General features: G+C 40.0%; 2 protein-coding genes across 2 annotated transcripts in view; one reads left to right on the top strand and one right to left on the bottom strand.

The window, feature by feature from the left end:
• Positions 1 to 1,942: 1,942 nt before the first annotated feature.
• Positions 1,943 to 7,224, top strand: SPMIP1 (sperm microtubule inner protein 1). The gene is made up of 3 exons (XM_072147541.1): positions 1,943 to 2,162; positions 3,482 to 4,048; positions 6,973 to 7,224. Exons 2-3 carry the CDS (start codon positions 3,592 to 3,594, stop codon positions 7,086 to 7,088), a joined length of 573 nt encoding a protein of 190 aa, XP_072003642.1. The 5' UTR covers positions 1,943 to 2,162; positions 3,482 to 3,591; the 3' UTR covers positions 7,089 to 7,224.
• Positions 7,225 to 8,180: 956 nt separating this feature from the next.
• The window catches only part of LOC140127175 (uncharacterized), a 49,172-nt gene continuing 44,211 nt past the window's right edge, over positions 8,181 to 13,141 (bottom strand). Inside the window, exons 19-20 of the mRNA XM_072147544.1 lie at positions 12,807 to 12,898; positions 8,181 to 9,137 (exon numbers count right to left, since the gene is read on the bottom strand). Of these exons, the coding sequence (XP_072003645.1) occupies positions 9,062 to 9,137; positions 12,807 to 12,898 (168 nt within the window). The 3' untranslated portion in view covers positions 8,181 to 9,061. The remainder of the gene's footprint in view (positions 9,138 to 12,806; positions 12,899 to 13,141) is intronic.

Genomic DNA, 13,141 nt, shown 5'->3' on the forward strand with positions numbered 1-13,141 from the left:
TCTCCTATCATAAGCGGGCACATGCCACAGCCCTTCCCCAGTCACTGGAACTCGGTCTTACAATCCTCGCACCTTTCCCTCCCCCTTCTTCCCTCCCCCCCCTCCTTTTCGTTTCCTTTCTCTTATATTATCTGTACATGTTTGTTAGTTTATATTCCCCTTTTTTATGTGACCATGTTGGCCATATTGCGATAATTACTCTGTACAAGCTGTCACCTTGGGGCTTCTTATTCATTGTAATACTAATTAACTCCAACCCCTAATCTACAACTTATCATTACCAAATGTTTCCAATATTTCTGATTCTGCGTGATCAGCCTTGTACAGTTATTTCTTCATTATATTGTACTGTACTGTTATACATCTTTGTCTTGTCTAATAAACGTTGATTATACATAAAAATGCCAACATCAATGAGATGTGCGCCAAAATCTTACATGGACTACGCCTTAATTTTGCTATCTGACTCATTTTTTCCTGGTCTATCCTGCGCCAAAAATTGCACCTAAAAATGCCAGCAAAATACACATAAGTGTGGAGGATAATGTGGAAACGCCCACTTGCGCCAAAAATTGACTGAGGTGTCGGGATAGTCGGAAACATCTGTTCTTTCTGGCGCAAACTCATTATAAATGATCCGCAACAGTTCTGCGCCAAAAAAAAATTAAAATCCAGGCATTTTTTTTGCGCCGATGCGATAATACATATGCCCCAATGTCTCATCCATCCTTAGATCAGAAATATCTCTATTTATAATAGATATAATATTGTCACTATTTCAACACTTATATACCAGCTGTGAGACTAGGATATAGCTCTAACAGAAGTGTGACATATTTTGATGCTCCTTTTCTGGATCAAAGAGATTTAACTCCAACAAGGTGCAGGTACAAATTAAATGCACTTTAAAGGTGTTGTCCAGGGGAAAAATGTTTGTATGCCTTGGAAGATAGGGGAAGGGGGGGTACAGAGGCCGTTGTAATTTGAAGAGACACAGAGTTGTCAGTCAGAATAATAAGGCGTGGCTCACTGGCAACCTGAGAGAAAGAAGAGTCACAGCCAGCAGACATGAGTCACAAAAGCTAATTTGCATATCAGAAAAACATCTGTAATTAAGGTACAGTGACCCACTGGCAGCTAATTTTAGGGGATATGGGGAGGACTTGTAACCCTTTATTAGCAGACATTGTTACTCAGGGTGACGGGTTCTCTTTAACATATAAAGGGTTCAGCTTTTTGTGGTACGGTGCTAGAAGAATCCGTTCCTATCCCTCCCAAATATACTACTTAACACCTTTTTAATTTATTTTTTAATATTACATGTTTTACAGCCAGCCACTTTAGGTGCACCTTGTGCAAGATGGAAGTTTTCAGCCATCTGATTATATGCAGTAAAAGCAATATATACACAAGAGGGCTCATGGATAACTCATGTCCAGGCCTGTCCTTCAATATGTTGTTCTTACTGGAAGCAACATCAGTCAGTGAAGCATGGAGTATCTGTTATATTTCAATGCCTTCTAACAAAGGAGCCTTATGAATCAGGCAGACGCACATAACTGAGATTTTCTTACCTTGTATTTATAGGATCATATATCTCCAGCATCCCTACAAGACTTTTCTCATTGGCATCTACTTATCGGATCATGTCTCGCCTAGCATAATCCGTCTTCTACTGGAATTTCAAGCATTAATTCTGAAAGCGTGTTGTGTATAATTTAATTATTGCAATCATTTCCCTATGTCACGCATATCCAAATGGTAAATTTGAATTTCTTTCTGCCATGAGCTCAACTTTTTTATAAGTTCATTAGGAATATGATGCAGCATCATTGGTAAGTAAATATCATTGGTAAATACACCCCATTGTGTGTAAGCAGAATTATCATTGTGTCATAATGTCCTAAGATACTGAGCATTCTCCATGGTAACCTAATGTCATCAATAGTAACGACTCTTGCACTATTACCAACCAGCCAGCTGTGACACTAGAGGAGGCATTACCAAGGTGCCCAGTGAACACGCACATATATAAAAGGGCGTCAGATCACTGCTGAGTGACACATACACAACTAACACCCAGGAGTCTGATCTTATTTCTACATGATGGATGAGATACAAAACTGCCTTTAATACATCAGAAAAGCCATGGAGTAGACAGGGTGAGTACATTATCTCCTGTGTCACACCTGCATCCTCATAGACTGTAAGCTCTTGTGTGCAGGACCCTCACTCCTATTATTTCATCTGACAATGTTATGGCTCTGTAATGTTTTATTTTATGGACCCATATTCTGTGTGTGTGTATATATATATATATATATATATATATACATTTATATATTACCATAAAATTATTATTAATAATGTATTATGGTGCCTTAGAAAGAAACTGTGGTTCCGTAAATAAATTGTTGGCTCACTGGTCACAGTGCATTGGCAGGTTTTTGTCTGTTTTTGTAGCATGGAAGACGTAAGAGTTCTCCTTACAGAGACTTATATCCATTGACGCTTCACTAGGGGTTTCTGGGAAAACATTTCGAGGATAGGATAAGGAAGACCACGCCTCTTTTAGCTATCTTGTAAGGCGGCTCCCTTGACATCAAGCATGACCTACAAGAAGCCTTATGACATGATGCAGGATTAACACCAAACCAGTATATCTATTCGAGAGGGAACAGACTCCATGGTGGTAGCTATGTGACATTCACTAATATATAATCTTACCCCTGGATTACTACAGAACGCTAGAGATTGTCTGTCTGTTACCTAGATGTCTGTTGTCTCAAACATCATGTTCTCTCTCTATCTCAACTTGTTCTCTTTTTAAAACTAAACATTTTGTCTTTCCACCATCTACTAACCAAACCAGCCACAACCCGCACCTCTTTTCTGACCAGGGAAATCTCCAAAACATTGAATGATTCCTTCTCGCCCCAACTACTGTAACTGCCCTTTAGTCGTCTTTTTACTAAACTTCTCTCCTTTACAATCTATCCTGATTGCAGTGGCAGGACTCAGCTTTCAGTTCCAATCTGTGCCAGTCACTGCACTGGTTTCCCACCATCTTACGAATACAATCTAAACAAATCTCCCTCATCCACAAAGTTCTTCACAATGGAATTGGATATGGACAGTGGCAGGTCTTGGCTTAGGCAGCATTTTGTACTTTGATACTATATAAGAAATGGTTGGACCATTGTACAAACACTTTTACTTCCTGTGTCATCCCTTTTTTCTCATAGATTGTAATGAACCAGCATAGATTGTAAACTCTTGTGAGAAGGGTCCGCATCCCTTTCAATGTATGTCTTTTGTACTGTCTTATTCTGTTTATATAAAATAATCTGGAATCATACAAAATGATGCAAAATATGATAGATACATATTGAAAATTATTAATCTCATCACCTTAAAACAATTTGTATTTAATTTAATTCACTAATTTATTTCACTATTGGTTTTTTTTTGGGTTTTCCAGGTCCTTTTTTTCTTCCATCTCAAAACTTCTCACTTGAGTTAGCTTAGTCTAGCTCTACCTGTTACTTTTGCCATATATTCTGCCTACACAAGAAGTTATAATAAACTGCAATGGCTCGAGAGGTAAATTTAACTACTCAGAAGCAAGAATTTATTAAGGAGTCCTACCTAAAAGAGATGCATACTCGCGTCAACTGGTGGCGCCATTATAGGCAGAACTTTCCGCCATCACCACATTTAAAATCAAAAGTAAAAGATCATGTCAAGTTGCCAACTATTACCGATTCATGTATTCAGGCAAAGATGAACAGCAAAGATGATAAAAACAGTTTGGATATCGAAAATGTCCTCAACCTTAATGATGGTAGAAAAAACGATCAAATGGAGACTGGTCTAATAGAATCAGAGATGAAACCAGTCAGTCCTGAAATAAGAAGTCTACTATACCAGGGCACATCTAAAGAGGAAAAAGGGAGATATCGTTACTTAAAAATAAGGAATAGACTTGGACCAGAGGAGAAATACTGCTACCCTATAACAACAAGTTGGGTCTATGGGTGGCATCTAGGTAAGTCATCTTTTAAAGGACATCTAGAACCAGTTTATCTGTGGTAGACTGTCCTATAATGTATGCAGGGCCGGCGCTATGGGTAAGTGAGAATAGCAGGTGCCATTTTTATATATATAAAAATAACTCCTGACAGCAGTTTTACAGTTAATAGCTCTGTTTTCCTGACACTTAGAAACACAAATATAGATTCACATAAAAGAGGAGACTTTCTTCTTTCATAAGAAAAAAGAAGGGACATCATATGTGTCAAAGAGCCAAAGATACAGCTCTCTGAAATGCCCACCCCCCCTCCAGATTCTTAGCCATCACACCCCGCAGATAATGGAAATATTCACTTTATGGGGCAGATTTATCAAGCTATCTGAAATTCAGAATATTTCAGAATACCAATCACAACTCTGCTTTCATTTTACCAGTGCTCATGAATATTTTAAAGGGGAGCTGTGATTTGCTGCCATGGGCAACAAGAAATATTCTGACTTTCAGACAGCTTGATAAATCTGCTCCTATATGTTACTACATTTTGAGAAGGGATAATATCAACTAATATTTATGTTTTTTACCCTTCTCTATGCAGAACTATCTAAAAACACACTTTCTCTCTTATTGCCTATTATTTCATGATAGGTTTTTTTTTGCGAAAATTGACTGATACGATGAACAGTCGATCCTCTTTGCCTATTGTGGCTACATAATAACACTGCAACCCAGAACATGTCCTTAAAGTTATATTTAACACCAAAAACACACACATGTTCTGGAATAAAGTTTTTATTTCACACCATCCTCCATTAATTACAGCTATGTTATGACATTCTCACTCTCATTCTTATGAAGCGCGGAGGGTTCTGTTATTGTGCGGATAATAAAATGGCGCGCATCTAAAAGTGACTTATTATCTCATTAGCTTGGGTTATGGATATATAGTTATTATTTGGGTCACCATTGTGTAAGGAGCAAACAATGATAGATCTATGTAAAGCTCAGTGCAATTTTTTGGTGTCCCCTGTGGATTTAACCTTCCCTTTGCTGCATATTTTGGTGAATATACATGTGGCATGTGGGGTCTGTATGATCTCCTCACATCTTACTGTTTTAGGAAAGTGTATTTTCTTTATATGAGTATTCTGGATGTGTACATATTTTAAGGGGAAATTTTGAATGTTAATAGCCAAATACATCGCCTGGTTGTTGGCTTTCAAAATTATATAAGTTTTATGCCTTTACTTTTTATTCTGTTTTATTGCTACATTTTGCAGGTTGTGACTGTCTTAAAATTTGTAGCTGAAAAGCAGATATCTAGTTATTACAGTTTTAGTGATATTATGTGGATTTATTTATGTGAACATATCAATATGGGACATTTGTGAACTCTACACATGTCCATCTATTACATTTAGGAGATGTGAAGGTAAATATTTTCTGTTTGGAGCACATTTTTTGCTATCAAAGTCAAATTTTAAGTATTTTTTATAAAATGTTTCTGTTTGAATCAAACTGCATGAAGGCGCCTATGTCTATAAACTCTTTAATGCAATTTTGAAAATTGGACAAGTGTCTGCTTTCAGAAAATATGTGGTTTGTTGAGTTTACTTTAATTCATTTTGCTCTAATCAACTATCTCCTATCTATTTATCTATCTGTCTAGTTATGTCTCATATAATCTGACCATTTATATATCTCGCCTTTTCTCTATTTATTAATCAATCTTCTATTCAATCTTTCATATCCATCTACTTTATATATCATCTACTTTACAGTTCTGGATCTAGAAATCTCTATCATCTTTAATATTTATCTCCTATCATAATCATTATAATTAATAATTCTTTATTTATATAGCACACACAGTTTACGCAGCGCTGCACAGAGCTTGCCAGATCTGTCCCTGTCCCCATGGGGTTGATAATCTATTCAACCTACCAGTAATTTTTTGGAGTGTGGGAGGAAACCGGAGGACCCGGAGGAAACCCATGCAAACATGGAGCGAACATACAAACTCTTTGCAGATGTTGACCAGCGCTGCAAGGCTGTAGTGCTAACCACTGAGCCATTGTGCTGCCTATCAATCTTCCATCTATCTCCTATAAAATTCTCCCATATTACAGTTTTTTTACCATGCTAAAGTTAGCCTGTTGCTGACTGTGACTGGTCATAAAATAGTTTTATTTTGGGGCCCCACTTTTAGTTTTGCCCACTAGAAACGGCCATGAATGTATGCTCCTTACCTCTGGGGTGTGATGAGCCAGTTTTCAGCTAGATCCTGCAGCTAGATTATGCAAATTAGCCTGAGCCGCTCAGTCTCACATCACCTGAGTGCCTCATGGCTCCTCCACTACTTCATTTATGCCCGCCTCCAGTTCATTAATATTCACCCCTCCCGCTGCTCGCTCTGGCCAGACAGCCGGTGGTGTCATCTGGCTGTCTGGAAATCTGGCTGTCTGGCCAGAGTGAGCAGTGGGAGGGGTGAATATTAATGAACTGGAGGCGGGCATAAATTAAGTAGTGGAGGAGCCATGAGGCTTCATCCCCTAGAGGTAACAAGCATAAATTATAAAGTAGTCTACCACTGAAAAACTGGTGGTAGATGTCCTTTAAAGAGATCCTATCAAACTTTTGTATTAGTTAATACTTCTTTATGAAACATCAATTATGGAGGATCTTTCTTTGAAACCATCCCTGGGTTGTTCCTTTGTTATTCCTTTAGTGCATCTAGTTTTAGACTGTAAAACGGTGTTAATAAATCTGCCTCATTAAATTGTACGGTGTAACTTGTGACTTGCTATATTCACTGGGTTACATGTGTATATGTGTACCATAAGTCTGTTCTGCTTAGTTTATACCAATCATCTTCGCCATTAGCAATATGTGTGTATCAGGGTCGTATTGTATTAGTAATTTTTGTCATCTCTTTTGAACAGGTAATCTTGTAGATAACAGCTGCCCTCAGTACCGACGCTGCCACATTGTGAGTGACACCTTCTACAGGAAGAATGGCATACCCACTCAGCCAAAACGTACAGACATGGCCTTGTAGGCAACTGACAAAGCACAGACTGAGCCTCTATCCAAGTTTTTCTTTGTTGCTTTGTCACAATGTAGTTTCACTAGCGACAGTGCTTTCCTTACTGTGATGTGTGCATAGCGGGCAATAACATATAAGAAACCGCAAATGGACTCTCTTTTTTCTTGCAGTATTGGTTACCTTTGTGGAGATACGTGACTTACCATGCTCTTCACTAACTGACTCTATATGGGTGCTGTGGGGACACATTTGAACAAACCAAGGTTTTATAATTGTGCTGGATCTTGGGCACCAGTAGCACCAGAGAGACTCCTATGTAACTTAAATGTATTATAGCGGTGATAGAGGATAGTTTTGGAAACTAAATTACTTGTAATAAGAACCAGTGGGTCCCCCTGAATGGGCAGAATTGTACAGCTTATAATTTTGATACATCTAATTCTAGTGTGCAATGTAATATTATACTATTTGGTAGTCTTAATAAATCAAAACTATGCGTACAATATATAGTAGATGCATCCATGTACAGGATCCATAATCTTCCATGTAGAGCACTACAGATTCTAAGATGACTAGTAGCCACAAATAGAATATATTTGCTGAAATCTCAATTTCAATCAATTTAAATGTATTTAGAGATCCATGTGAGGATAACAAATGCATATGGTATAGAGTTATCAAAAGTGTCTCAAAGGAAGACAGAGCACAGGTATACTAGACAGTCTGCACCAGATTTATCAAGTGTCCGTGTCAGATGCTGAATTGTAAATCTGGCGTAAAAATATATATTATAACTTTGATCTGGTATATATTATAAAAAAATCTGGTGTATTTATTTGCTGTATTGTTTTCCACTCACCCAGCAAACTTAGCCGCACAAGAATTTTTCAGTGATATAATATATCTTTAAAATCCAGACGTGGGCGTATAAAAAAGTAGCAATTTTTTTCACAAATCGTGTTAAAGTGGTGCAATTTTGGGGTTAATAAATTCCAGTCATAAGAAAGCATGAGTAAAAGTTTAGAAAGGGTTGCAAAAAAAAAGGCACAAAAAAACAACACATGCCTGATATATCACCCTCAAAGATACATGGAACAAGTCCGAAACCCAGAAAAAGCAAAGACACATGCAAATGTCCCGATTAAGTATAAATGACTACCTTATACGTTATATTTCTGTAGAAATAACAGAAAACTGGTTTAAAAGAAAAACAGGTGTTAATGGCAATATCTTAGGTATTTAAGTTTTAATAGATGTAAAAATAACAAGTGGAGTTAAATAGATGCAAACACATGAAAGGATTACAATGAGTCAATTGTGCAGAAGATTTTTTTTTATAGATATACAGTTAAAAACACAGTAAGTAAAAGTTGATGTACTGGTAATGGTGCTTGTATATTTAAAAATATTTTCTCACATATGATTTTGTAACTGACATATTTATCTTATTTAGCTCTCAAAACTTAAAATTCGTCCTTCCATCAAACATCATTACTAATAAGGTTGTTCCACGTTGAATACTGCATTGTACTTTGCCTTGGTATGTATAAAAGTCTGAATCGGATACCATTGACTTCTTCAAGATCTAAAAGCAGCTCTGAGCCCTTAAAGGAAATCTACCACCAAACATGATAAACCAGCGGCACCTACTCATAGATCGTAGCATGTTTGTTATCCCTGGCCTCCTTCCTTCTAAAGTCAACTTTTAAAATGATGCAAATAAGCCTGAGGGGCTATCCTAGTCTTGAAATAGTACAGTGACCACTTCCTGTTGACTGCATAAGTGCTGAAGCGGTTGATACAGTATAACAGCCTGTAAAACCAAATCACAGAGGGACTAGGGTAGCTCCTTGGGCTCATAAGCATAATTTTGAAAGTTGATTTAGAAGGAATGAGGCGGTGGAATCTAGCTTGAATCTATGAGTAAGTGTCCCTGGTTTATCATGCTTGATTTTGACAGTAGATTTCCTTTACACTCCTCTTAACTATGATCCACTGTCCTCTTCCTTCTTCTTCGCAGTAAGTACAGGATCCAGCAATTCTCTGAAGCTGGTCATGTTTCTGGGGAAAACAATGTAAGAATTAATTGTTGGATTAGCATTGTATATCATCTTATAGATCATGTTTAATAATATCACTTTGGATTACACAGGAATGTGGATGGCTGGGGCTCATGCCCTGGCAAAACAAGCCACTCTCTGAAGATATGGGTATTAATATCGAGCTAGCTTAACCAATATAATGGAAAATACAGATGTAGCAAGTGTTTCTCATATGACTATTTACCATTTTAGAAACTTAGAAGAAGAGATAGATGACAGCGCTCCAAGGAAATGCAGTAAAAAATTCAACTCGTTTATTTCCACATAAGGTAAAACCACAAAGGCAGGTTAACATACGTGCCTTTGTGGTTTTACCTTATGTGGAAATAAACGAGTTGAATTTTTTACTGCATTTCCTTGGAGCGCTGTCATCTATCTCTTCTTCTTGGATTATGTGCCTTTGGTCCGTGGGGCTTTTTTGGATGAACCTTGCGCTGGTCAGCAGTCAAGTTGGAAGGTGAGCAGGAACTGTTATTTTTCATTTGTGATTTTAGAAACTTATACAATAAGATACTATAGTGTTACATGAATGCACATGAATGTGTGCAGTTTCCAGGCCACATACAAGGGAGCATGATCTCATGTTTGCAGTCCACCACACCACCAATGCCAATACAAAATGGCTCACAAAGTAAGGAGACCAATAAAACTTAACTTTTACTATAAATGTTCAAAACAATTCATTGTCTGTATATCATACATAAGGTAAATGGAACCAACATGTACATGAAACACCATCAGGAGTATATGTCAGCGTATACATAATTTTACATAAATCTGATAGTTGTGATAGTTGGGTAGATCTTACCAGAAGCTGTCCTGTGAGGAGCAGTCTTAGGGGAAAAGACAATGGGGCAGATTTATCAAGTGTCTGAAAGTCAGAATATTTCCAGGGACTTTGACCCATTGGGGCAGATTTATCAAGTGTCCGAAAGTCAGAATATTTCCAGTTGCCCCTGGCAACCAATCACAGCTCAGCTTTCATTTTACCGGTGGTCATGAATATTTTAAAGGGGAGCTGTGATTGGTTGCCAGGGGCAACTGGAAATATTCTGACTTTCGGACACTTGATAAATCTGCCCCAATGGGTCAAAGTCTCGTCGACACAGACTCACCCTCGTCCTAGCCTGTTCCCTAATTCCCAAGTTAATTGCTCCTGCCCTGACAAGGACAGTCCCATACTTGACCCTATCCTACGTGTACTATCCCTCAATTGTAGTGCTGATGTTGGAGCCCTGAGGGGACAGCAGAATGTGGGCGATTGCCCATTGCCGTCTGAATCCCCCACAAAGAAATGGTTCAGATTCTTTTGTCTGTGTCGCTCTGTTGCTGTGAAGGACCCTGGCTGCATGTAATGACATCACACCACCTGTGTCCCTGCACAGAGCTGCGGCTCAGTAGAAGAGCCAAGAGGAAAAGAAGAAGACAAAAGCGGCAATGTGGAAGCATGACTTGAGGTAAGTAATTGCTTTATTTCTGGGCACATACTTAAAATAATATAAAAACAATAGGGGGCTGCATATACATAACTGTATACTGTATCCTGGCAATATGGGAGGTGAGCTGGACTTAGTTTAACAGAGTTGGCTGTATATGATATAACCACGGGGACTAGATATTATATAATCAGGGAGGTTGTATATTATATAGACATGGGTACGGGCTGTATAGAATGTAACTTGACGGTGAGGCTATATATCAATACTGTATATAATTAAAGTGGGTGGGAGCAGGATTTTTATAAAAGGATTTTTTTTGGGGGGATCTGTATTTAGGAGAGCTATATATAGAGGCCGGATGTTAATTAAACTATGGGACCCCTATATAAATGAATTAGGAGGAGAGGGCTAATTTATATTTATAAATTAGGGGTATGCTGTATATGATATGTCTGCTGAGGGGGGCAGTTTAGAAATTTTGACCTCAGACAGCAAATATAATCAGCCCTGTCTGTGCCAGTCTACCTTGTAGAAGATCTTAGGTTTCATGTCTTCCGAGTGGATTACCTGTGCCATCAAGGAAATTCCACGTGGCATCATTGCACATGCATCAGCATTTTGAACATAACCGCACAATTACAACATTTTAGAAGCCTCAACACCAGAAGAACACATAGGGCTGTGTTAAGGAGCAGAGGTGCCAAGTTGCGATGAGGATAACTTGACCAGGGCCGGCTCCAGGTTTTAGTGGGCCCCTGGGCGACAGAGCCCTAGTGGGCCCCTTTATTGGCCGCCCTCCAGTAGTCACACTGCCCCCCCATCCTAGTGTACACACTGCCCCCCTCCTCCTGTATACACACTGCCCCCCCTCCTGTATACACACTGCCCCCTGTATACACCGTGCCCCCTCCCCCTGTATACACACTGCCCCCTGTATACACACTGCCCCCTTCCTATATACACACTGCCCCCTCCTCCTGTATACACACTGGCCCCTCACCTGTATACACACTGTCCCCCTCCTGTATACACACAGCCTCCTGTATACACACTGCCCCCCTCCGTTATACACACTGCCCCCTTCCTGTATACACACTGCCCCCTTCCTGTATACACACTGCCCCCTTCCTGTATACACACTGCCCCCCCTCCTGTATACACACTGCCCCCCCTCCTGTATACACACTGCCCCCCTCCGGTATACACACTGGCCCCCTTCCTGTATACACACTGACCCCCCTCCTGTATTCACACTGCCCCCTTCCTGTATACACACTGCCCCCCCTCCTGTATACACACTGCCCCTCCTCCTGTATACACACTGGCCCCTGTATACACACTTCCCCCTGTATACACACTGCCCCCCCTCCTGTATACACACTGCCCCCCCTCCTGTATACACACTGCCCCCCTCCTGTATACACACTGCCCCCTGTATACACACTGCCCCCCTCCTGTTTACACACTGCCCCCCTCCTGTATACACACTGCCCCCTCCTCCTGTATACACACTACCCCCCTCCTGTATACAAACTGCCCCCCCCTCCTGTATACACACTGACCCCCCTCCTCCTGTATACACACTGCCCCCCTCCTGTATACACACTGCCCCCCCCCTCCTCCTGTATACACACTGCCCCCTGTATACACACAGCCCCCCTCCCTGGCCCCTGTCATGTCTCCCCTTCACCTGATGCAGCTCTCTCTCCGCTTGGTCACTGCTTTCCCCGGCAGGTCATGTGACCATGACATCATCAAAGGTCCTTCAGCCTTCAGCCTCCGGGGAAAGCAGAGACTGCAAATGCAGAAAGGAATCTCCCGGGCAGCGGGGCAGATGTCCTGCTGACCCGGGGAGATCCGGGGGCCCGACTGCGCCCCTGCAGTACTCCGGGGCCCCGGCACTTGCCCGGGTGCTGGCGCCGGGCCTGAACTTGACCCTTTACTTTTCATTGACATGCTAATATGCTGTCTGATGCAATTTTTCTCCACTGTGCTGCCATTAGAAACTACAAGAAAATCAGCATGGTTCATGTTGTCTTAAGCCCTATTCTGCACTGTAAATAGTTTTATCAGCATCATTGAGTTGACAGGTTCTCTCCAAATAAGTCTTCAAATTGAGAAAAAATAAAGTTAAAAATATTATACATCAAGCATTAGAAGAATAGACCAGGGCATGTATCTGTATTTACCTGTCTCTCCTGGTTTGCATGATGTATGTACGTTCCCGTTTCACTTTCTCCAGATGCTCCTTCACTACTGACTTTTGTCGCTCCACATCTCTCTGTATATGTTAAAATGAGAGAAATAAGATGTAACTGAGGATTTTATGGAACTCAAAAATAGAGTGATTTCTGAATACTAAAACTATCTTTGAGCTTTTGTGCCCTATTAGGATTTTCAGATCCACTTCTATAAGCTCTAGTCCAGAGCCCATTCAAAGTGCACCATGTACCGGTAGTTCTTTTTCTCTTCTTAAAATCTGTACTCATCAGATATGAGAAATGCTTTTATCCCAGAGTGAGTG

This window comes from Engystomops pustulosus, chromosome 4, assembly GCF_040894005.1.
Source record: "Engystomops pustulosus chromosome 4, aEngPut4.maternal, whole genome shotgun sequence".
NCBI classification, from domain to species: Eukaryota; Metazoa; Chordata; class Amphibia; order Anura; family Leptodactylidae; genus Engystomops; species Engystomops pustulosus.